The 25,240-nt window shown below is 39.3% G+C and overlaps 1 protein-coding gene across 3 annotated transcripts in view; it reads right to left on the bottom strand.

The window, feature by feature from the left end:
- Positions 1 to 14,919: 14,919 nt before the first annotated feature.
- LOC107220232 (frizzled-2) overlaps positions 14,920 to 25,240 on the bottom strand; it is a 102,683-nt gene continuing 92,362 nt past the window's right edge. For all 3 annotated transcript variants that reach the window (XM_046735469.1, XM_046735470.1, XM_015658735.2), the window contains exon 2: positions 14,920 to 21,842. In XM_046735469.1, the coding sequence (XP_046591425.1) occupies positions 19,864 to 21,789 (1,926 nt within the window). In that variant the 5' untranslated portion in view covers positions 21,790 to 21,842 and the 3' untranslated portion in view covers positions 14,920 to 19,863. The remainder of the gene's footprint in view (positions 21,843 to 25,240) is intronic.

The following is a 25,240-nucleotide window of genomic DNA, read 5'->3' as shown; positions in this document are numbered from 1 at the left end:
ACTTCGTAATTCAGGGGTACACTGTACGTACAGTGCTGACGGAAAATTGGGGAGTTGGGATATAGAGTCTAAACTGATTCCAAAATCAGTAATCATCATGTTTTACACCGGTTTAAAATTAATCGTTCATAATTTTGTCCGGGTTGTTGTAATTTGAAATTTACTGGAAATGAATAGTCGATAAATTCGTATTATAACATTTATGAATTTAACTATAACGAGCAAGTTTAGACTGGCCGTGAGTGCAGATTCCAAGTTCACAAAACAAAAGTAATAATATTCGTGATTAACCCTTCGTTGACCGTCTATATTTTTACACACGCCGTTGGCTCCCTAGAAACGATTCGTTTAGGGCTGATTTTTTCAACCACTTAGGAGTGAGCAAAAATTCTAAAATAATGAGGTCACTAGTTTCACGTTTCTTTTTGATATTACGACAGTCAGAATAATGAAATATTTTTGGAGTCTGAAGCCACTTGCGAGATACCAAGGTACACTGAGAAAAATTTCACTTGTTACAGTAACTAGAAAAATTCAGTAAAACAGGTATCGTTAAAAAAACTGTTTGAATATTGTTGGGATTACGAAAAACGAGGTACGTGTAACCATTTTGCGCTATTGTCGATCCTTTTTTGGTTATTGCAACGCAAAATCAGTTTGTAAGGTTTACTCTACTTTTTTAGTTGAATAAGACTTTAACTTCATATTATTCTTGCAAATCCATTAAATTTTTGCAACAGTTATAAGACAATATAGTAACAGTGATCGTAATGAGAAAGAATAGTAATGGATACTACACTTTTCGGTAACAGCTAGAAAACTAATTTTCATTTTCTACCTAGAACTATATTTTTTGACTGTGGTAAAAAATGTAAATAGCTAAGGACTGAGCGGTAGCCGGAACTAAAAATTTCTTATAGTGTACATTTCGAATCGTCGAATTCAGTAGATTATTTTCTCTGTAAAAATGTGTCAATTTTCGAAGACGATTCATCGCAAACACGTTGTGGCAATTATTAGTAATGAATAAGAATTACCTTAAAAACACCATTGAGAACTCTGGCTTCAGTGTTTGGTTGGTTAGTCGAAGTCGTGCTTCGGTTCATCCGCAGGTCACTTCGGGCCGTTTTGCGTTTAGTCGCAGCTATCGTGGAAAACAACGCGTATCACTTTCACAAACGTCGAGTGAAACCACAGAAATTCACACATAAATTTTAATCGTTTGCATCGCGAATCCGAACAACGTGTAATCACCGCGCCGCGTCTACCGATCGACTGACTCTGAATCGACGCTGAATCGTCAGCCCTTATTTACCCAAGATCTCAAAGTCGCTTCGGACGCCTTGTTTCCAAAACAAATGGGTCGTGTCCCGAATAACCTGATACGCAGATTATCTAAGCTTGTGTTCCTAGAGTCGATTTTCGCGCTACTACGTCAATTTCTCACAGGTTGAAATCGGAACTGATTCGTTTCAGTTAAAAATTTGCCTATAGAAAGTGTCGAATGAAAATGAAACAAAGTGTTATTTTCTGTCACCTGTATTCTGACTTTCGGACGACGAAGAATAATTTGATCGAATTTTTATCAGAGAATTGATAAGTGTTTAGTGAAAATCTGTTAGTATGATTAACATGTTACAAGTCGTCCTACAAGTCAAGGTACAAGTTTTCGAGTCGTTCGTCCATGTTTACACTAGCTTCTGAAACCGTTCAGAGCTGTTTCTCTTCCATTAATTTCATCTTAAGTCACGAAATAAAAATCGCCCGTAAAAGCGATTTCAGCAATTGTTTTCACGCACGCTATTTCATCCAATCGCCCCGCTATTTCCATCCTCCTGAAAAATTTTCCGCTCAATTTGCAGCGGATGACCCGAAACCACCTCCTAAAAATTATCGGCGTTAAGGTAAGCGTCAAATTTCTTACCCCCGGGATCCCCGGCAGCGTTTTAGTCTCGTTTGAGCTCAAAACGTCTGACCTCAGCCTCCCTCCTTCGTCCCTCTTCTTTCCGTTGCACTGACGGATATATAACATTTCGTATTTCACCCATCCTTGGTCTGCGTTCAGGTCCATGCGACCCACGGACAATTATTCCGGCGTAAAGTTTTCTGCCAGGATGTGTTGACGGCTTGCAACTGGCCCTGTTGACAGCGAGATAATCCTCAGGATACCGTATATATCCTTGACGCTTCGGGTTTAACCACGATTCAGGCTTTCCCACGTGCAAAGCGGTTGAAACGTGTTTCGGAACATCTTCCGGGAATTTGGATTTCTCTGGGATGCACGAATATCGCAGCTTTGTAAATACAGCGGCAGGAATTTCATTCTTATTCAGGTTTGAACGGAGAGTGACAAAGTCTTTTTCCAACTAATATTTAGATAGTACAATTTTAATCTTTGAAAATATTATTATTCGTTTAATAGATAATTCTTTTTAAAGATCATCTCGAATACCGGTGGAAACTTGAGTCATTCTGAAACATGGTTGAGAGTTTTTTGTTTTCGAAGAAGAATATCCGCCGAAATTTTAGAAAAGGAGACGATAAAAAACTGAAGAGAGTTGACTGTGTGGAATTATGAATTTTCTTTAATTTATGATTGAAAACTATTTTTGAAATCATTGAAAAATTTACTCACCACTAAACGAAAACGTGTCTGTTATACCTGCCTAAGGATCCGTGAATATTTATTCGAGCTTCATTATTCGCCGTTCGATCGACGGCTAGTAAATACAAAATGTAATGATCAAATAAAAAAAGGATAAGAAAAAACCTGGCTCGATACAAAAAATGTGATATCCGAGTGTATCTATTAAGCTGTTTGGCTAAAGATAAAATTCCCCGTAGCCACATCTCAATCATTTCTTCCGAAGCCAATTATCCTACTCGTCAAATTTTTTACAACACCGATTCTAAAAAGTCGTCGATTATTTGTACTGAAATGCATTTTTTTTTTTTTTTTTTTTTTCCTCTTTTTAAAAAAACATTGCGCTGCAGGGCGCCAAGAGCTTACACCTCGTCTCCCGCGTCATCGTCACGTCGTAAAAGCTGTCCTGGTCCGGAACAGCATCAGCATCGGCATCAGCATCAGCAGTAGAAGCAAGAGGGAGGGGGGGGGGGGGGAGAGAGAGAGCCGGGTGTCATCTTGGAATAATATTGCCGTTCGTAGAGTTTGATGCCTTGAGATAATATTTTTCTAACAACGACAACGACGACGACGTGTTTCTGCCGGGATACAGGATCGCAGCACGTGGTCAGAACGAGCGTTCGGTTTCTGGTCAACAACCCTTCCTCGAGAATTAATCAATCTCTCTTGAGAACAATAGATCGTTGGCCTTTGAATCGTCAAAGTCTGTATCGCGCATCACAAGCCACCGCAACCCCGTTAATGGATTAACGTTCTAATGGACTTGGCTAACGGGAAGAAAGAAATCCCTCCAGGCACTGAGAAAAATTTCATTTTTTGTGGTAACTAGAAACATTCGGTAAGTGAGATAACGTTGAAAAAACTTTTTGAACATTGTTGGAATTACGAAAAACGAGGTACGCGTAAACATTTTGCGATATCGTCGATCCTTTTTTGGTTATTGCGACGCAAAATCAGTTTGCGTGGTTTACTCTACTTTTTTAGTCTAGTGAGGCTTTAACGTCAATTTATTGTTGCACAAGGATTAAATTTTCGCAACAATTGCAAGAAAATATAGCAACAGTGATCGTAATGAGAAAAAATAGTAACGGATACTAGACTTTCTGGTAACAGTTAGAAAACTAATTTTCATTTTGTACCTAAAACTATATTTTTCGATTTTAGTAAAAAATGAAAACAGTCATTACATTTTATGCGCAGAGAATCAGGTCGCCATGATGAATACTTCAGAAATTAAAATCGGAAAACAGAAAAGTGTTTACGTAGTTTCGCAGGTATTGATCCTCCGATGTTCCGACTGTCTATTCGTATGAAAGTCAATCAATTCTAGAAGGAAAATTATCAGGCTTGAATAATTCAAAAAAAAAGGGTTGACTGGTACTAGATTGGGTCGGAGAGTGCTCAAATCTCATTCTGACACAAACATTTATTAAATGGCAAAGCTCTTCGAACGGTTTTTTTCAATCTGTACCATAAATACAACCTTACATAACCTAACTTGACCCTATCTAATTATAAATATATCGCAGTGATTCCGTAATTAATTACCATCGCATCGAACAATATTCGGTGACTCAACTATATTCTTTCAATAACTTTGAATAGAACTTGAAAATATGTCATCCGCAGTGAAGATCATTGCCTCGAACTGCACGTACGATTCAACAATCCAATTTTGCACAAATATTCATATTACAGATAAAATGAATACAAATTTGATACGAATAATGCATACAATTATATTCGCTCACTTTGTCACTCTCTGTGAAAATCCATAAATTGAATCTTGTTTAGAGATTGAGATCTTGAATAACTTTGCCACGAATTGCCTGCCAAACTGTTACAAAGTAGTTCTTCGGGACAAAACGTTCAACACTAGACGAAAATTCACGTGACCGATGTTTCAAAAGTACAGACAACAATTCGGATTAGGACGAAATGAAAAAAAACTTACTAGATACGATTGCAAGTGACTTGATTGATTTTTTTCTTTTCCTTTACTTAATAGATACCGATTTACAAGGATTTACGAGGAAACTGTAAAACTTCCGAGTTCTCGTTTAAGAAAAATGCAATATTGAATCATAGCTAATTAGTCAACTTTTCAATCTTCAGGTATTTTTCACATTCTTGACTGCAATATTGGATTGAATTTTCTCTCTTTGCCGCAAAACAAGAAAAAAACAAAAAAAACTCCCAGTTATAACAAAGTTGAATAGTTCTTCTTTTTTTTTAAACTTGAATTCAGATCATTGTTCCTTTCGTTTCGTGACTTTCTTACATTTCATCGCTCGTGTAAATTTCTCAAACATCGATTTGCGGAGATTCTGTTTTTCAACTCTTAGAGCCAATACGACAAGCCTTCATATTTCACCATACTCGCAGATAAACTAATTCTACACTTATTCCTAAAAGCACCCTCAGATTCACTGTAAGCGAACTATTCGTTGTCGCATTCGTATTCTGCTTGTAATCGAGCTGAGAACATATCCGAGAAGTACAGCACCGTTTGAGCAGAGCGTGGAGTGAGGTGGAAAAGAAAAGAGGGCGGAAAAAACGCACGGAGAAGATGAGGAAGGAGAGGAAAAATTAACGTCTCAAAGAGAAGTAAAAAGGTTTCGGTGGGGCATATAACCATGGCGTTACGACGTAAAGTTACGTTTTGTTTTTTCTATACCCTACCAGCTCCACGAACCGTTGAGAATTATATCGCACGATTTACAACCCGCAAGCTCTATACTTAGAATTTGAAATGACAGTTTGGCTCGCGAGTTCGTTTTACACTCAGGGCTTCATACGAATGTGCAATGCGGTCCAATTTTTTCCCCTATAACCTGAGCTCGCGCGTTTCGCCGTGTAAAAATTGGAAAACTAAATTATTCACCGATAATGAAAATACTGGGAAAATTAAGTTGAAATAACGGGTTGAGAATAACGTCTAATAGCTGTGCCTGTTAATTTACAACTTCGTGATATTTAATTTTTAATCTGCTGAGATTCTTGAACAAGTGAAATATTGATCGAACATATCACACGGTGAATGTTTTTTAGATATGAATTATACAGGATGTTCACTATTGTAACAGTACAAATGTTTAAGATTAAGATTTTTCGTATTGGTTTTAAGTTCTAGCTTCAATCATGTACCGATCATGTAAATGAATAAATAAATAAATAAATAAATAACCGACTCCATTTTTCAATTCCTATTTCGCAACGTTTCGAAACAAAGCTTCTATATTATAAATTTAAGCTTTTGTTTTTAATTCCATATCGTTTTATATTTTTGTATTTTCCAAAGAGATAAGAGCTTAGCAAACCAATTATTCGATAAATATTCGAAGTACGATTATCTCGGCATAAAATTGATGAAAAGCATCGATATCAGGCCAACTGATCTCGTCAAGTTAAGCTCGAGTAATATTTTTACACAAGTATTCTCATAACTAGTGTTGTTTCGTCTCAAGTCATTTTTCTTTGCTAAGCTGGCAGCTTACTCATCCGTGTGACGAGCACACAACCATAAACGACGCACGCACCTCGTGTTGTTTGGTGCTTTTTCTATATATACACGTTTTTTTCTATTCCCCGTCTTTACACGAAGGCAACAACTGCAACTCTGACGACCGAGAGAGACTTTTTTCGCCGAGGAGATTGAATGTATTTATATGGAGCATTCCCCCGAGCGCTCAAAGTGACTGTGACTCCAAACATTTTTGATTGCCTCTTCCCGATGACAAACGTCCTCGTGAATCAGTCCGGCAACGTTTAGTGTTTTTTTATTTTTTATTTATTTTTTTTTTTCTTTAAACACATTCATCAACAATCAACAGCTGTTGACGACAGCCTGAGTATGTAAAAATGAACAGGCTCCCATTTCCTGATGAAATTACTCTACATTTTTTCTCTCTTTCAATAACTGAACCGGAAAGTTTTAATTTACGATTTGTTTCAGGGCTTTCGGAGCGTGTTTCAGAGAAAATTTCTGCGTTTTGATACAGATTTTAAACCCACGATTTAATAAACTACCGATAAAGGAATCAAAAAGGTTTCTGTTATAATCGCATTTACTCAGTCTTTGAAAAATTCACTTGAAGGAAATTGGTGCATTCTTGAAAAACCCATTGATTAAAACTTGATTAACAGGTTTAGTGCGATAAATAAAAATTTGACTTGCACGCTACATACCGACCACGTGTTGATACTCGAAGCGATTGTTGAAAAAATTTATAAAGCGGGTCACGTTGACACGGAATGACCCTTACAGACTCATAAATAAGGACAGATTACAGAGGAGAGGTTGACAGCCTCTGGCGAACGTAATTCATCTCAGCAGCGCCTGAAACCTGTACCCCAATATGAAAAACGTGTATCGCCGTGTGCATTTTAGCATTATGCGCAGACAATATGTAGTCGATGACGTGATCAAAAACCGTGCCAAGTCGTCCGTTGCTGAATCCCGAGCCTCGTTCACGGTTTCATTAAAATTCGATCCTCCTTCAGCAGGAGTTGCAGAGCCAGAGTTCAGCCGAACTAATCTCTATCCGAGAACAGCTGCGAGGGGTCATCGATTATTTACGTGGGATTAAACCATGTGACGAATAGATTTGATCCCGTGTTTGATACAGCAGCCGCGCCTTCCAAATTCCTCCCTGATCTGAAAACTGGTGTGAATTGATACGAATTTTTAATGTCGATCAATCGGACAAATGTTCTTGGCAATTAAGGAAGTGAATGAAAGATGTCTGTGAGTGCCATTTTTTTTTTTTTTTGGTTCTTTTTTTTATGCATAAACAATTTTTCTGGTTATAAAGTGTGCGTGTACCAAAGCCAAATTTTTTTCAAGAATTTTTTGTTTTTTCTAAATTACACTCACTAGCTTTTTTATATCTCCTCGTCAATTCATGTTCGTGAAATCAAATCGTGCGATGGAATCAAATTGTTTACATTTTATCACGTGCGAAAGTCAAAGAATGTCTGAAGGTGTGGACTTGATGTGTGTAAATTTTAAAAGAGATCTCATTTTAACAAATTGAAAAAGAGAAGTATTTTACATATGTCTACTACCTTGAAAGAGTAATTGAATATGAGATTTCAAATTTTTCAACTCAAAAATTTATGGTGGAAGAAAAAACGATGACAAATCGGTTGAATATGTACATAATTCGTTGAATTGAAGGTCTGGATTTCCTTAATAGCGAAAGGGATAGGAAAATTCGAAAATCACATAAATAGAAAGCGAATGGTAAGAGTGTGAAGATTTGAATTTTTTATATGTAATAATTAATCGCTTTTCTCGGTTCGAAATCATTTCTTTCTGAAATTTTTTTCTCGTCTTAGTTATTTCGTTACACTCTGCAATGAATTACACAGATACAAAGTCGTCTTTTAATTTAATATCGAGACATATGAGACTCGTATCATCGCGTTCGGTGTCAGGCGACGATAATGCGCACATCGTAAATCGTTTGAAACACAGATTACACGTTGTTCGTAATTAATACGGGCATTGAGTTATTGCAACATCGAAATGACCTTTGGCACCGGAGTGACGGATGATGACCGCGTTAAGCAGAACCTATAGCGTGATGGGGGGTGTATAATGTGAGAAGAAAGAGGTGGTGAAGAAAAGGAAGAAACGGTGAATGGAAGAGAGAGAGAGAGAGAGAGAGAGAGTAAAGAAGGATGGAAAGAAAAAACCGGAATAATAATGAAAGAAGATATCAGCTGGGAACCAATTTATTTTCAATTTTAATAAATATCATGAGGGGATCACGACCGTCATGGAAGATTAAAAACCGTAACGAGGTGTCTGCTTCAATTTCAATAAGAAATTTCAATGAAATTACAATTCACGATATTCCTTATTTCATCCGTTGTATTTTATTTCTCACGCTGAATTATCCTCTGATAATCGCTGTCCGGATAATAGATGATAATTGATATTCCAAAAACGACGCATGGCGACCAGGCATTTTACACTCCGTCATTAATTATCTAACACAACTTTTTTTAACGTCCCGCCGATTCTCGGCGTTCAGAGAACAGAAGAAATTGTTATTATCGTCGTAGAATAACGCTTTTGCTTTCACTTGACCTCAACGTCTTTATCGTCTAGAGTTATCTGCTAAATTGTTTGGAAAATTTATCAGGATCGTAATTCGAAGTCGGACACGACGAGTTGGCTCCGAAATTTTGCGCTTAATTTCACTCAAAACTGATTCAATTTTAAACAAACTCAACGACGTCCTCTTAGTTTTTTGAAAAACTCAATATCTTTCGTTCCGAAATTTAAATCCTATGAATAACTTGGGCCACTTTGATATCTCAACGTTACAAGTCGATGCATTGGAATTTGCTACACGTCGTATACTATTTTAATCGATTAAAACTGACGATTGAAGCTGCAAACAAATCTCCATGACAGAGTATTCTCGGTTGCTCATAGTCGATAAAATTTATCTAGGTCAGCCTAACTCAGAGTTTTTATAATCGTTCTGATTGATGTGAATGTATGTGAATTATTATATTTATAATAGAAAAACTAGCTCTGAAAGATCCGTTCGCGAGTTCAAAGCTTCAAGTTTTTGAAATCCGATTTAAAACGAGGAGGGTTTTTGTATACTACTGTGATTAAAAAATAAAATTCCGATTAATTTTTTTTCAATCTACTCTTACTTGCGTTTTTTTTTTTGTTCATCGATATACGCTTGTTGTTAGTAATAATCTGGATAAAAAGTGAGCGTAAATATCAAATGGCGAAAGGTAGGGAACGTGATTTTTTAGTTATTTCTTCTTTTTTTTTTTGCTTTCATTGCTTTTTTTGTTCGGTTCATCGCTTCTTTATACGGAATGAAGGCGTTTCTGCAACGTCGAGTATGGCTTGACATCCGCCGGTTCGGGAACTCTGGCGCCCGCGGGTAAACGAGGGTGTCTATTTACGAGCCACTAGGAGTGATAAATTAGTATTAAAATAAACGGCATGGAAGCGCGATAGCGATAACTACTCGAGTCGGAGTAAGATGCTGTGAGTTACCCAGATTCGAGATCTGCCCGATGCCCTAAAGGCTTCGGATCCGCGCCCGGAGATCATTCGTCATTGCTTCGTGGTAGACCACGCGGTCTGATAACGTCAAAACCGTCGTCGTCGCACCCCACTTCAAATTTCAAGATAAAGTTCAACCGGCTAAACGAACTTTCAACGCCTGACGCTGCGCTTTTTCCACACCAAGTGTTTCCGATCATCCGATTCATTTGCGTAATGTGAAATGGACGTATAAAAAGAAAATCAGACACGGTTATGTTACAGAAATTTTTCTCTACAAAACGCGAGCATATTTCACGCCGTTTTTTGCGCGTGTTTTCCGTTCACAAAGTGCCCGGCTCTATGACTGTAGATCGAGGCTGCGAATGCGCATGCGCGGATTTTGTGCGCGCATGCGCTGTCGCAAGAAAATTATACTTTATGCGACCCTAACCTCAATTTCGTGCTTCTCGAAAAAACTCGTAACATACTCTTGTTGTATAAAAAATCGTGTGTAACAAGGAGGCAACGGTCTTTTCGCCTTAACTTATGCTCGGCTCGAAAAAACCAAGTTCTTCTTGTAGCTACAAAATATATTATTTCCCGTTTGAAGTGACTACCATCGAATTTTAATTCTCCAAAAAGTATTCTTAGCACTGTGAGCTTTTTTTTTTGTAAATCGAACTTGAAATATCGATCAACATACTTTTTAGTGTACTCATTTTTATTATTTAATTATTTGCTTTATTTTTTATTTTATTTTATTTTTTTAAATTTTAATTACTAGAACGCGGAATGTACTGACGTAGAGTGATCGAACAAAATTTGAAGCCTGGCTAGCAAATACTTACAAAACAAACAATAAGTTAAAGCTGCAATGCAATTCGCTTTGGAAATTATGTAAATTTATGTATCTAGCATATTCTAATTTTTCAAGTTTATATTCCGTAACAAAAATAATGGCGTGAAATGTGTTTTTAGCACACAATTATTTAGCCAATTTAGAATAACAATTATATGCTTTTTGAAATGAAAATTTAAATTTTCATTCAACAATTTGTGAGTGCTAGTCGCATCTCACTTTGACATAAACCAACTTGAAAAAGTTTCTAACGTCTCATTGATGTCGAAATTTAAGACCAAATGCAAGAATCACAATATAAGTCATTAGAATCATTCTGAATATTTAACTCAAAGTAGTACTCGAAGTTTTTCAATTTCAAACTTGATTTATAAACTGACTGTGGTAAATCAATTAAATCTGAGTACGAAATCATTCATAAATTGTTGATTATCGTCTTTTATAGAAATTCTTGTTTGCACAAATCATTTTTATTTTATTTTTTTATCAAATTTTTAAACTTCTTTTAATAGATTCGTCAATACTCTGCATAATCCGCCACACAAAATTCGGAAATAATATATTTCATACAGTCTCTATAGAATCACTCAATAAAGTGTCCAAAAAAAAAAAAGACTAGAGATATTGTTATTATTGTGCGATTAATCGATCAACCATGGACTTCGGTTAGTCGGTTCTTCAAGGTGTTTTTTGGATAAACCTAGTAATAGAAAAACCAATTGATCGAATTTTTTTATTAACACAGTCATACGATAATCTATACGTTTTTAGACTCGCTGAATCCGAATCTAATGCCATAATTGCTCCATCACGCTCAGATTTTAATTGGTTCGTCGATTTCGAACATTTAAAAAATTTTCGATTCGCAAGTTAGAGTGGAATACCCCATACATTGCTCAAAATCTGGGGGTGATGGAGCAATTATGACACCGAATTCGGTTTCAGCATGTTTATAAAAACATGTAGGTGTGGTGGTCTAGTCTACCTGACAAAACACTTTCTTGCGTGCATTTATAATCAATCAATCACAGAGTCCCGTTAAAAACGTAAATCTCGATTTTTGGTCTCCGATCCCCCGCGGCTACGAGTCTATAAATAATTCCCAGCTGAATATATCCGTGCGAAAAGTGATTTCAACAACCCCGACAACGAGGTTCACGCACAATTCCCCAGACCGTGGATCATCACGTGGCGAAGGGGTGGAACGAGGGGGTTCGGGGGGCACGTACCCCGTGTGACGAGAGTGACACGCGTCGCATGCGTCGCCCTTTGCCGAGGGATCAGCCCCCCAGTGACTCTCAAAATTTTCCCCGAGATCCGGGAGTCCATAACCAGCTGCCAGCCCTCCGATTTAAATTAGATATCATTTCAACCCCTTCTCTCCTTCCTTCCTTCCATCCTTGATAAGTCCCGCATTCAGGATGTACGAATTTCACCAATACGTGGAATACATGTCCCAGTGCTCGGAACGCAGCTGACGATGTGCGTCGGTGGCAAAGGGGGACCTGCGTGTATGCAGGGGGCGAGTGTCGCCACCCGGGGGGATGGATCACCCTGCGGACATTTACTGTCAAAAATCACGGTACCCTGTGTCTGGTAATCCGCGGTAACGGAATACTTATCGTTCATCATTATCACCCACATGGCGCCACTCTGTATATCGAGGGGGCGTTGCTGCCCCCCGACGTGTTTGCGAGGAATCGATTTTTATAGGTTCTCACCCGCCATTTTTTACGGATAATGTTTTCCAATTATATTGTACTTACGTTCGCACAGCCAGGAGCGAATTTCTTTTGGATACGAGTTAGTTCTTCTCGTTTAAAAAGATGCGATGATCAGCTTTTACCGACTGAGTAAAACGTCACTTGTTTTGATTATTATCAAAACCGCTCGTCGTGTTTATGAGGAATCGATTTTTCTAGATTCTCACACGCTATTTTTTTGGGGCTAAAATTTTCCAATTAAATTGTGCTCACACCTACTCAGCCAGTAGTGAATTTCTTTTGGATACGAGTTAGTTCTTTTCGTTTAAAAAGATGCGATGGTCAGTTTTTACCGACTGAGTAAAACGTCACTTATTTTTACTATTAGCAAAGCTTTTAAGCAGCGCTGATACTGAAATCCCGCAGTCGGCGCAATTTTACAAAGAATGTCGAACGAAACTATAAGCACGTTAGAAATTGGTAACAGAAATTGAAATCATTGCAGGTCGGGTGGCCAAAAATCGATACATTGTAATAATTTCATCAAGAAATCTTCGTGAATTGAGTATTTATCAAATTTTTGTGTTAAGCTACCAAAATTTTTCTAAAACTTGAATTATAGAAAATATACTCGAATTATTATAAAGCTTAGATATCGATGCCTTGCTTCAAGTTGTTAAAGAATCATCGAAATTCTGGTAAATCTTTTCCATTTCACTGTCCTACGCCTTATTTTATTGAAAATACGATTTTTGACAGTCACCGGTACGCTTTTTCTTTTGTCATGTTCACATTGTAAAATATGTAGTTTATTTCACAACATTGGGCCGACATGCAAATTATTATTAACAAACTGAAAAAATAGTACAAAATAGTCTTCTGAATAAATTGAGCCATCGTAGAGTAAAATCGAACGAATCTATCAGATTTTTAACAACTTTTTCATGTATCAATTTTTATTTATAATTCCTTTATAACCTGTTTTTGTATTTTTGAAGAGATATTGATGGCTTACAAATACAATAATCTAACAAATACTCGATATGCGATAATCGATTAATAAAATAAAATGAATAAATATTATTGATTTTTGGCTAAAGAACCTCCTCAATCGTATGGCTGGCCAGAGATAAGAAACTAGATAATACCCACATCCATAAATTGAATTCGAACAACCAACAACTCGACTGAATAAGAAATCTATACGTTTTCCATAAATTACGTAAATATAATATAGATAAGTAAAAGTAATGGGAATAAAAGAGCAAGGGTCAGCGGAGATTTTACTTCACTTTCATAAATAAAATGTGTTTATGTTTATGAATACGCGGTAATTATCCCAAACATAGTATGTTACTATTAAAAGCATAAGTTTATCACAATTAAATATGAATAAGAAACGTTTTTCGATATGGTGCAAGAAAAAAGATTAAAACGGTTATAATGTTCGACAGAGGTATAAAAAATCCGAAACTCTTCCACGCCAAAATAGAATTAAAAAAAAAATCCAGTTCCCACATCACAGATATTGTAATTAAGAATATATCGATTTTACTAACTCGCTTTCTTGTCTGTCTATTTGTTTGCTTTTCTATTGACTACAAATTTTGCAATCGATTTTAAACTATACATATTCGAATAGAAATCAAGGTTTGTGCAGAATTAAATTCGACACAGTTTCAGTACAGGGAATATTTCAGTTAAATTGTCAGCAAATTATGCATCGTTAATTGATGAAAAATAAATAAATAAATAAATAAATAAAAAATATCGTAAGCCAGCCCGTTTCACTAGAAAATAATTTTCCACGGTTGAAAACGAAGGACGATAAATAACGCTCTCTACTCGTAAGACTTGGCAAAAAATTACTTACACCTAGAACGGAGACAAGGAGCAAGTTTTAGGGCTTCAAGGATGTTACGGATACGTGTAAAGCGAGGCTCTTACAGGAGGTTGGAATTAACGCCGTGAGCCGTGGCTGCCAGGTTAGCCTAATGAGGGAGTGACTAAGTGATCGTTATCTCTCCTCGCTAGACCAGCTCAACACAACTGTGAAATCGTAAACGTCCAACGCATGGTTTTGTTTATGGTGTTGATACCGGCCTCCGCTATACCAAATGTCATATAAATTCGAACTATTCTGAGTCACTTTACTCTTTTGCCGAAGTATCGCGCCCCGTGCGGCGTTTGTAATAACCGTAATAACGACGTTCGTAGAGCGGAAGTGTGAGAAAAATTTGAAAAAAAAAAATTCCGTTTCCAAAAAATTAAAAACAGTAAGAGAAAAAAAAAAAAAAACAACAACATCGAAAAATGTATGATCAACAGAGGCCTAAAAACAAATAAAAAAATAGACAAACTTACCTTGTCTATAATTATTCGCATGTATTGTTGCGGGGTTAGTTTTTCTTTTTTTGTAGAAGTGTGCAGTAAAATAATGACGCGCATGAATTAAATAATAATAAAATGTAATTAAAAAATCGTATACAATTTTGATTTCTGTATATATATAAAGTTAATCGATATTTTTTTTTTTCTTCTTCTTCTTTTTGTTCCTTTTTCTACTCCTTACGTTTTTCTTTATGCGCCACAGCACTACGTAAAATACACATGCTACAGTATCCACATACGTATACTAGCGCAATTACATACATATATAATTATCTTTAATCTGTGTTCGGTTTCGTTTTTTTTTTTTTTTTTTTTTTTTCAATCTTTTACTCGTCTTATTTTAATTCAAAAACTTCTGCAGCCTTGAAATTAAAAAATGATATATCACCATCAGTGCTGAAATAAAGAGTGTGATTATTTTACGAAAGATAAAGAATGTTGCTTTCGCGCCAAGCCGTAAACTGATAAAAACAATAATAATAAGAAATAAGAATAAGAAGAAACCAAGAATTGAACTTGGTAATAATAAAAATGATAATGATGATGATGTTGATCATAATAATAGTAGTAATGATAGTAGTAATAATAATAATAATATTAATAACAACTAAATAAAAATATAACTAACCGTCGCAAAAATAACAATGATAATAATAATAATAATAATAGCAGTAATAATAATAATTATTTTAAACCGTTTCTTTACACATAGTATTTTCGCTTTTTATTGACAATTATTATGACAAAAAGTGACTTACAAATATTTGTTATATTTTTTTGTTCCATACTCATATATACTATATATATATATATCTTTATATATATATATATAAACTTTTTCTCGATCAAAGTTCCCTTCTCATTGACTCGCACGCAGTATACATAATTCGGTAAAATGCAAAATCTGTAGATACAAGTATTGTTATTATTATTATTATTATTATTGTTGTTGCTGTTGTTGTTGTTGTTATTATTATATTTTTTTTACTTATAAATATATTATCATACGAACATTCTTCTTACCGAATAATATTACTCGATTTATTGTTGTTATTATTATTATTATTATTATTATTATAATCATTATTATTATTTTTGTAATAACTTTAGGTGATATGTGAGAATAAATTATCTTCCTTTTCTTTCTTCTTTCTTTATTTGTTAATCGTTTAATTGCGCATTACAAATTACACGTCGCTATATTAGTATAACGGTCGTTTGGCAGAGCAGTTTTTTCTTCACTATTTTTTTCCCTTTTTTTTTTTTTTTTTTTTTTTTTAATTCATGCGCATATAATAATTTGCGGCAAGTGTCGAGCAGTTATTTATATAGTATAAATTATGTACTAAGAGTCTCGTTAATAGAAATCACATTTGTGTGTCCATATAGATAATACGTATATATATATATATATATATATAAGTTTATGGTTTTTGAGTTATTTTCGAGGCGGTCACGTGTCTTTTAACGCGACGCAACGCAACGCAATTCAAAAAAAGATACGTATCTTATGAATTACGATTTTACGATTTTCAACGCGTGCAATTATCACTGTAAGTTTGCAATTTTATGTTAATGTTTTCTTGCGTTTAGTTTTTTTTCGCCCCCCCCCCCCCTCCCCCCCCCTTATCAAAGACTGCACGAATAACTTTTTTCTTCAAAAGTGCAGCTGCCGCTTTTGGTTTTGCAGTTATCGCGTTTTATCAGGTTTATTACGACTTGCTTTTACCCGGTGGTCTTTTTTTTTTCTCACTCGGGGGGGAAAATGTTATTTGTTATGACCTCGTGTTGTATATGTATGTGTGTGTGTGTATATATATATCGACTACCTACCACAGGTATTTTGAATACAATGTACATCGCGTTGTTTCTACAGCCGTTAAGTATTATGGAAACTGATAAAGAAAACGATGATGAAACAAGAAGACAAAAAACGGAAAGAGAATTACGAAAGAAAAAATAAAACAAAAAAACAGGGTATTCCGAAACGTGTAATATTTCGGATTCTCACGCTATGTTCATTTCAATTTTTTTACGTGAAAACAAACGAAAGAAAGATTAATATAATGGGGGGGGGGGGGGGGGGGGGATAGCACAGAACAAGAAAGATACGGGGTGTGGTAAAAAATTGAAAGACGGGGGACGATTTACCTTCGAATCAATTTTTTTGGACATATCGAAGGCGAGGATTATTCATTATACAGTTATAGACCGTAAAAATTACTCCGTATGAGAATGACGAATTAAATAAAAATAATAATGTAAACTAAATATTTTCATATCTTTTGTTCAACACTCCCAACGTCAACGTAATTTCCGATCGAACCGTCCATTCGGCAATGCGATTATATTATTATTTCACCTGTACATTCTAAATTCTACGATTTCGTATTTAATAATATATCATGTATATATGTATATATACATATAGTCAATATTCTTATTATTAATATGTACGTATAAGGATAATGATAATTTATTTACAATGATCTAAACCCTAATCGTGTGGTATGTACAATGGCATAATTATTATAATAATTATATATTAATAATAACTACTGTCGTAATTAGCATTTACCTCAATTATAATTCTCATTTCAATAGTTATCCAATTGTAAACGTTTTTTTCAAAATCGTTACAAATCACGACTATTCGACAACCTATTAACGGTCTCCAATTACTTTCACATACCTCTTCGTTGAGATGAGAAATTATTTTTTATGTCAAGTTTCCTTCATCTGTCATTATACACACATGTATATATAATATTGAAAAGCGATAACGGGCAAAAATGTTCGTTATAGTTTGTTTTTTTTTTTCCTTCTACCTTCAAACTTTTTTCAAACAACAAATTATACCGATCCGTCATCGTGGTTCGTTGCGAAATGTTCTAGACACGTAATTTCTAAGAGCGGGAATCGATGAAGATGAAAACGCGTTTTACAATGACGTAGAAAAATCTATAACTAATGTATTATTGGGTATATAATACGGTGATACATTATTAAATAGTGGATACCGGAAATACGTTGACGAGCGTCGCGAATCCTGCTGTATTATAGTTATATTTATTACGATTATTATTATTATTATGATTATTATTATTATCATTATTATTATTACTACTACTACTACCGCTATTTTTATGTTGTATTATGTATTGTTACAGCTATAATACGCTACGCTTATGTATAGATAAATAGACGAAACGACACACACACAGAGAGACGGACAGAAACGGACTCACGGAATGTCCGCAAACGTTATTACATACGTGAAAAGTGTAAAAGTTGAAAAAGGAGGGGAAGGGGAGGGGGTAGATATAGACAGAGAGAGAGAGGGAGAGAGAGAGAGAGAAAAAAGAGATGAAAGAATTATGTGGCGGGTTTACATAGTACATAGTAATATAATAGGAGAAGGAGCCTAGCGTCAAGACATATCTACTTCCGGTCGACGAGGCGTTTCAGTGTTCCAAGACGATCCAACTCACAATATAGTTTTCGTTTTCTTTCTTTTTTTATTTTGTTATTTTTAAAGAAAATAAAAAGAAAGAAAACGTTAACAATAAATAAACCATTCACGCCGACGACGCAAGATTTTTTCGGCTCTAGGCTCGTTCTAAGACACGGGATTTACGTATTTCGGCAAGCGCTGCAGGACCATCCTGTATAGCCAACTCTTATAGCTAGTCATGTATTTCTTTCTCCTCATTTTATATTGTTTAGGATTTATAATCGAATATGCTTCTACTTTTTATCGGTTCCTAAATTTTGAGCGCGCGGGAAATTACGGGGACCCAGAATATTTTATTTCAAATTTTGTTCATTTGGTGAACGAGAATTTTTACTTCACGGTCAACTTGGAAATTTCAAGATATTCGTACGATTCATAAAAATGTACAAAACGGAAACTTTAGTTCGATAATTTCAGGATTTTGGTACATTCAAGTCACTCCAAATCGGATTTTTTCGTGATATTTACACTTTGCAATCATTAATTTACTCTTATTTACCACTGGTTCACATCGAATGAGCAGTAAGATAGCGTATTTTCGAACGATTCGTATCAAACTCAGACACTGGTTCCTCCGGAAAATATCCACCGTGCAACAGAGTACCGAATGTCCATGAGCAACAGAGGTGAAGAAATATCTATCGATAATTTTATCTGAGACGTATCGGATGGCGGATAGTGAATAAAGACATTTTGGCAAAAGCTCTGACACTCACTCGAGGCTCTCGAGTAAATTTAGGTATTAAAATCAGACTAGCTGATTCACGTTTTGAACACAACTCCTCACCATCATCTTTCCAAGGTTTTCTCCATGTATGTACACGCGACATATGTTTCACATAAGCCTCAAACAGGCGGGCATTTTTTTTTTTTAATTTTCCAGGTGTTCGAAAAAAATATTTCGAATCGAAATCTCAAAAATATGCATTTTTCATTTCATCACTGCGTCCGATTGCGAGAAATGTATGAGAATAAAACTGCCGGAAAACAATTTTTGAAATGTGCAAAAATGAAAGTAGATATTCGTTGTGCAAAGACATTGTTGATACCGAATGTACAAATCTATCCATTGAACCGATAAACTTTATCGATAGTCTTTCAAACTTCAGATATATATAATCGTATTGTACCTACAATGATAAAAAGTGTCGTCATGAGAGGACAAAAAAAATTAACGGTCAGAATTGCGCTGTCTTCGAGTCAAATTTAAGTTTCTATAAAATAAATATATTAAGAAACGAAAAATCGAAAATGGATGATATCAGAGCTACAACAAAACGAAAGAAACCACCGTAACGAGACATTGTTCGATCTTTATCGTGTGAGATGCGAGAATTTCGGTGAAAAAATGTTTTTCTCAAACACCGTAATTTTTGAGACTGCCTTGCCAATAGAGAATCCCTTACGGTGATCCCGCTCCTCGTCTCACACCTCTGTGGCCTGATTGTAGGACGGTGTGAGAGCATGGGCCGGAGTGAGTGGTCCCATGGTGGACGCGAGTGACCTCCTCGAGTAAATGGTAGCTGCTGAATGGGGTGTGTGAGGAGCGGTGTGAGGAGTGTGAGGAGCGGTGTGGGAGGTGGGTGGTTGTTGGTGAGTCGAGGACGCGTGCCTCCTGGAGGCCGGGGCGAAGGGCTAAATGGGTCCGTAGTTGCTAAGCGCGGACGGTCTTTCCTGGTGCTCGCAACCCGCGGTGCTCATGTCGCCCCCCGCCGACTGGTGACGTCATACGTGCGAGAGGGGCGGCTGCTTGAGCACGTGGTGGTGAAGGTGGTGCTGAGAAGCGCTGGCTACGCTGCCGGGTGGGAGAAGAGCCCCGCCGGCGGGTGGTGGGGGGTACTGAGGCCCAGCGCGGCCGACACCCCCCTTGACGCCGGTGTTGCCGGGGCCCGATCCGAACAGTCTACGCCACAGCCGCCGCCAGGAGTCGAGGGTCTTCCCGCTCCATATCCATACACCGGAGGTGATGCCGACCGCAAGGGCCATGAAGTACTTGAGCATGAGAACCGAGTAGAGAGGTCGTGCCCGCGGCTGACAAGGGCAGGCCAGGGACCTTAACCACTCGTCCCTGAGGGTGGACTCGTATAGGTGACAGGCAAGGACCGCGCTAGCTGGCACGGTGTAAAGGACCGAGAAAACGCCGATGCGAATCATGAGCTTCTCGAGTTTGTCGGCCTTCGCGCCGGGCTGACGTTTCAGGACCGACCGGATCCGGAAGAGGCTGATGAACCCGGCCAGCAGGAAGCTCGTGCCCAATAGCAGATAGACGAGTAGCGGAGCCAGAATAAAGGTGCGAACGCCCTCCGGAGCGACGGTGCAAACTCCGGCGACCGGATCGCCGGCGACGCCGCCGGCCAGTAAGGCCCAAACGGTCTGGGCCGTCGGGGCGAGCCAGGCTGCGAGGTGGAAGTACTGGGAGTAGGAGGCGATCGCTTCGTTACCCCACTTGAGACCGGCGGCGAGGAACCAAGTGAACGCGAGTATGACCCACCAGACCGACGATGCCATACCGAAGAAGTATATCATCAGGAATACCGTGACGCAGGCGCCAGGGCCTTGGGCCCCGGACCTTAGTGCCGGACCCTCGCAAGCGATCTCCTCGTGCCCTAGGACGCTGCGTGCCAGGTAACCCAGCGACACGACGAAGTAACACGCCGAGAGAAAAACGATCGGCCGTTCAGGGTACTTGAAGCGTTGGGTGTCGATCAGGAAGGTGGTCACGGTCATGAGAGTGCTTGCGGCGCAAAGGCCGCTCCACAGTGCGAGCCAGACCGCCGCGAACCCGCGTTCCTCGTGGGTGAGAAACGCGCCGTGGCAGGGTAGGGCGCAGTCTGGGACCCCGGCAATGTCCTGCGGGAGTCCCAGACCCATCCCCACCCCCAGACTTGGCGCCCCCCCGACGGCCACGCTGCTTACCGCCCCGCCGACCCCCAGAGGTACGAGAGGTGCTCTGCATCGACACGCGCACTCCCTCGCCCTTTCCCCTGGGGGATTTTGGCAGTTTTTTTGATTTTTACCCGGCTTGCACCTCGGCGGCTGCGTCGGCCTCGACGGCTTCGTCGGCCGTGGTGGGGGCGGCATGGGGGCGCTGCTAGCGGCGCTGCTAGTGTGGTTGTCCTGTTCCATGCAGAGGTTCTCCGGGTCTCCGTGATTTGGCAACCGCTCGCAGGCCATCCGCTCCGGCCAGGAGAACCCGTACTGCTGCATCAGCGGTGCGCAGCCTGCTCTCGCCCTCTCGCAGACGCTTCTGCAGGCCGGAAGCGGCTTGGAGTACTCCGGCAGACAGATCGGCGTGTACATCGAGCAGAGGAAGAACTTGAGGTCCGGCGAGCACTTTATCTCGACCAGGGGCCAGAACTGATGGACCTCGAGGCCGGCCTCCTCCTGCGTGTCGTGGTTGAGCTCGTTCGGCATCGCGGTCAGGTTGTAACCGATCGACCTGCACATCGGTATCGTTATCTCCTCGCACCTTCCATTACCCGTTGAACCTCCGAGGCTCGAGTGGCCCCCGGAACTCGAAGAGCCAAGCCCCGATCCCGAGGGACTTCCGCTCGACGCGCCAATAGTTGAATCCGATTCCGCGCCCCAAAGGCTTCCCTGGAGGATAAGCAGCGCCACCAAAGCACCCGTCGTGCCTCGACAGGGACCCATCTTCACGGCGAAACCGCACTCCTTCAAAAGCCTGTCCGTTGCATCACTTCGGCCTGAAAGCAGAAAACGGTTGGAATTAAGCAGTGAGATTAAATGTGTAAATAAACCAGTCAATTTGGTGCAATGTATCTTTTTTTTTTCAACGGTACGAGGCTGCTGTAGCCGCCTGGTATATACTACAAATTGTGTGTATGCGTATGCTTCGACTGACGGGCGACAAGTCAAAATAAGAATTCGTCGGGGCAAACAACTTCTTGTGCATATAGCAGTGCAGGGACCGGATGTCGTTGCTGCCGCTGCCACCGCACCACCTTCGCATTTTCGACCTAGCAGCTATACAACCGCCGCCTCTGAAACCACTCGTGACACACGAGTGGTGCGAACAACGATTCTGGGAACCGAGAAGTCGGGAGTCGAAAAAATATCCTCTCTTTACTTGCTTTTTCTTTTTTTGTTCTTTCGTTTTCGTTCCGTTATAGTTCTTCTCGACGACTCGAGATGAACGACTAACGAGAATTACATTCTTATCTATGACTTATAGGTGATGACGGTTACCGTATATACACTTTTATTTATCGTCTTTTGTGTATTTACCAAAGCTGGAAGTATAACATCCACGAACAAATACCGATGAACGTAAAAGGTGATGAAGCTGACTGGTAATATAACATTCATTCAAAAAAGACACAAATCCATTACTCGTCGCTTGGTTTACAACCAGGTGTTTCACATGTACTCAAAATCAAACAGTATGTTCAACATAATGGTCTTCATTTCTGAGGACTGCTTCTACAGCTATATTACCGTGCAGTAACACCACTGATCCAAATAAAGAAAATGGACAATTGGTAAGAAATTCCAACTCATCCTGTATCGACAGCCTCGTCATACCGCAAGAAATACATGACGCATCATCGTCCAGAACGCGAGCTCATGATTTCCCCGGCAGTGATGCCTGCAAAAAAAAAACTGTGATCTTGTCTGTTCTCTTCTCACTGTTATTCAAGGTCCTGCGGATAAAGGATGTCGCGCATTACGCACCCTGCGACTAGCCGATTGGTGGTGGTGGTGGCCACTTGCCCATTGGTTATATTGACAATGACCGGATCGCGAGGTTGTAAAACGTTAGGACTGGCCCACAAACTCCGAGCTTTATCGGTTATATCGCAGAGCGACGCTGACAGAACCAGCACCAGCATTGGCAGTGGTAGTAGAAGCAGCATCGCAGCAGTCGCGGGTCTTATAATAGTCGTGGGGCAGGGGGCGTGGGGCAGGAGCGCCACGTGACCGGAGCAAAATGTTATTGTTGGAGGCCGTGTTAGTTTTAACGTTTGTTAACTGCTGCCTAATGTGGTGCTATTTATAGTTGTGGGAGGCGATGCATCGAAGGTGCTGCAGCGGTTCCATCCACACACGAACGAGTCGGGATCGACTCGAGGAAAGGAACAACACGAGCCTGCTGATGCTGCTGCTGCTGCTGCTGCTGCTGCTGCTGCTGCAGTCATACACCCACCGGAGCGTCGTGTGTGGTTTGATAGGCGAGCCGGATCTCCGGGATTCGAAAGATTCAGACGCAAAATACTCTCCCCACCCTGGCTCTCTTCTCCTCTTCTCACCGCTTATTTCGTTTCGATTCGTCTCATCTTCTTTCATTTCATCTCACCGCTGCAGGCATGAGGTGTTCAGTGAATCAGGGACTCAAGAGATCCAAACTGAATTCGAAATGTCCCCCGAACAGTTTGATTTTCCTGAAGATATTCACGTTACAAAATTTTCTCTGGTTAATCGGTGGATTTAAATTTGATCAACAACATGTAACATTCCAAATGGTAGTCAACGACACAATCCAATCGTGAACGCCGGGATGTGATAGTTTACTTACTGTGATCATTTCTGACCTTTGTATAATAGCAATGCGCACGAGGCAAATGAACACTATTGACAAACAAACAGAAATAAATGAATATTCATTATGGATCACGTGTTATTCCTGCTTCTTCAAGTCACAGTTGGTCCGTAAGGTTGAGTGATAATTTCTGAAGAGGGTATCATAAGCAGTCATATTTTGAATACTTTAGGTGCTAACACGTGCTACTTCCATTTCTCCGGCGATATCTTTGGTCATATTTATGCTGACGCGTTATTCCAGGAATGTTTTTACTCACTGCCAGTACACGCAACGAACCACGTCAAGACAAGAAGTGCAGCTCATTCGATAAAAGTATTTTACGATGGTTGTGCTTGTGATTGTTATTGGATTCGTTGTCTGCAATTTGAAATTACCTGAAATGCGAATTTGACGATCAAAGAAACCCTCGCAAAGTGTTCAACTCCATGAAAATCAAATCAAATCTTGATAAAGGTACTACCACGTTCCCCGATTCCCCTTGATGACGCGACGCGGTTGACTGATTCGTAGTCGAAACGTGACTCGAATTTGATGCGTGATTTTATCTACGTTCGTGGCTGGGTTCCAACACAGAACTTGAGGGCGTTCGATTCCTACCCGTCAATCAAACGAGTCCCAGTAATAGTGCGGGCGGGGGTTGGAGGGGCGAAGCAATTAGCGAGGGTGTCTCTTCTTCCCTGGCATACGCACCTCCTACCACCACCCCACGCAAACACGTGACTCACGCGGTGTCGAGGCGTCGGGGCAATGCGAAAGTCTCGTACACGGGCGAAAAGACCGGGTGGTTATGGATAGAGGGGGCTGATTTCGATACCCCCGAGGGACGGGATTTACGGATGGGAATTTTGTCCTCTCCCATGCGTAAGTCGCTCCGGCGGAGGGGGGGAACCCATCTAACCGTAATATTGAACAATTTTTCCTCGTTCGATTTGGCCTATCACCGACTCCCCGGAGGGTATACGTCTTCAGACGCACGGGTCAAGAATGACGGAGATGGATATTCGAGCCGGGGATCAGGTCAAAGATTGGTTTCCGAATGTGCAAAGACTCGTATTTTTGACGACGTATGAAGGATTTTAAAATACAGAAAAGATCGTCACCACAGAAAGAAATTCATTTTTTGTAGTTCATACTTGGGCTTCCTTGAGTTTCTTTCACCGATTGACGTCAGATTAAAATGGTAATTTTATACAAAAACATGAAAATATATGTATTGCCATACCAACTTTTATAACAATAAATAAGAATAAAAGGGCGACTTCTTCGAATACAGTAGAAGTAAAAGCTACACACGCTTCATGAATGTTAGGAACCAATAAAAGTTCCTGAGCTTACTGTATACGTAATGAATACCATGGTCACACAACCTGCAATCACGAACATGACGCGGTATCCCTATTTCTAAAAGATCGTCAATCATTTCGAAACGTCTTCAGAAGCCATAATATGAACTATTGCCTAAAACGAATCGTTTCACTCTGATGACCAATCGAGAATGTTGCGTGGCCTCGATTTGCAACTTGTCAGGACTTTCTGCAAGCC

This window comes from Neodiprion lecontei, chromosome 3, assembly GCF_021901455.1.
Source record: "Neodiprion lecontei isolate iyNeoLeco1 chromosome 3, iyNeoLeco1.1, whole genome shotgun sequence".
Taxonomy (NCBI): Eukaryota; Metazoa; Arthropoda; class Insecta; order Hymenoptera; family Diprionidae; genus Neodiprion; species Neodiprion lecontei.
This window is presented reverse-complemented; position numbering and strand designations above follow the sequence as displayed.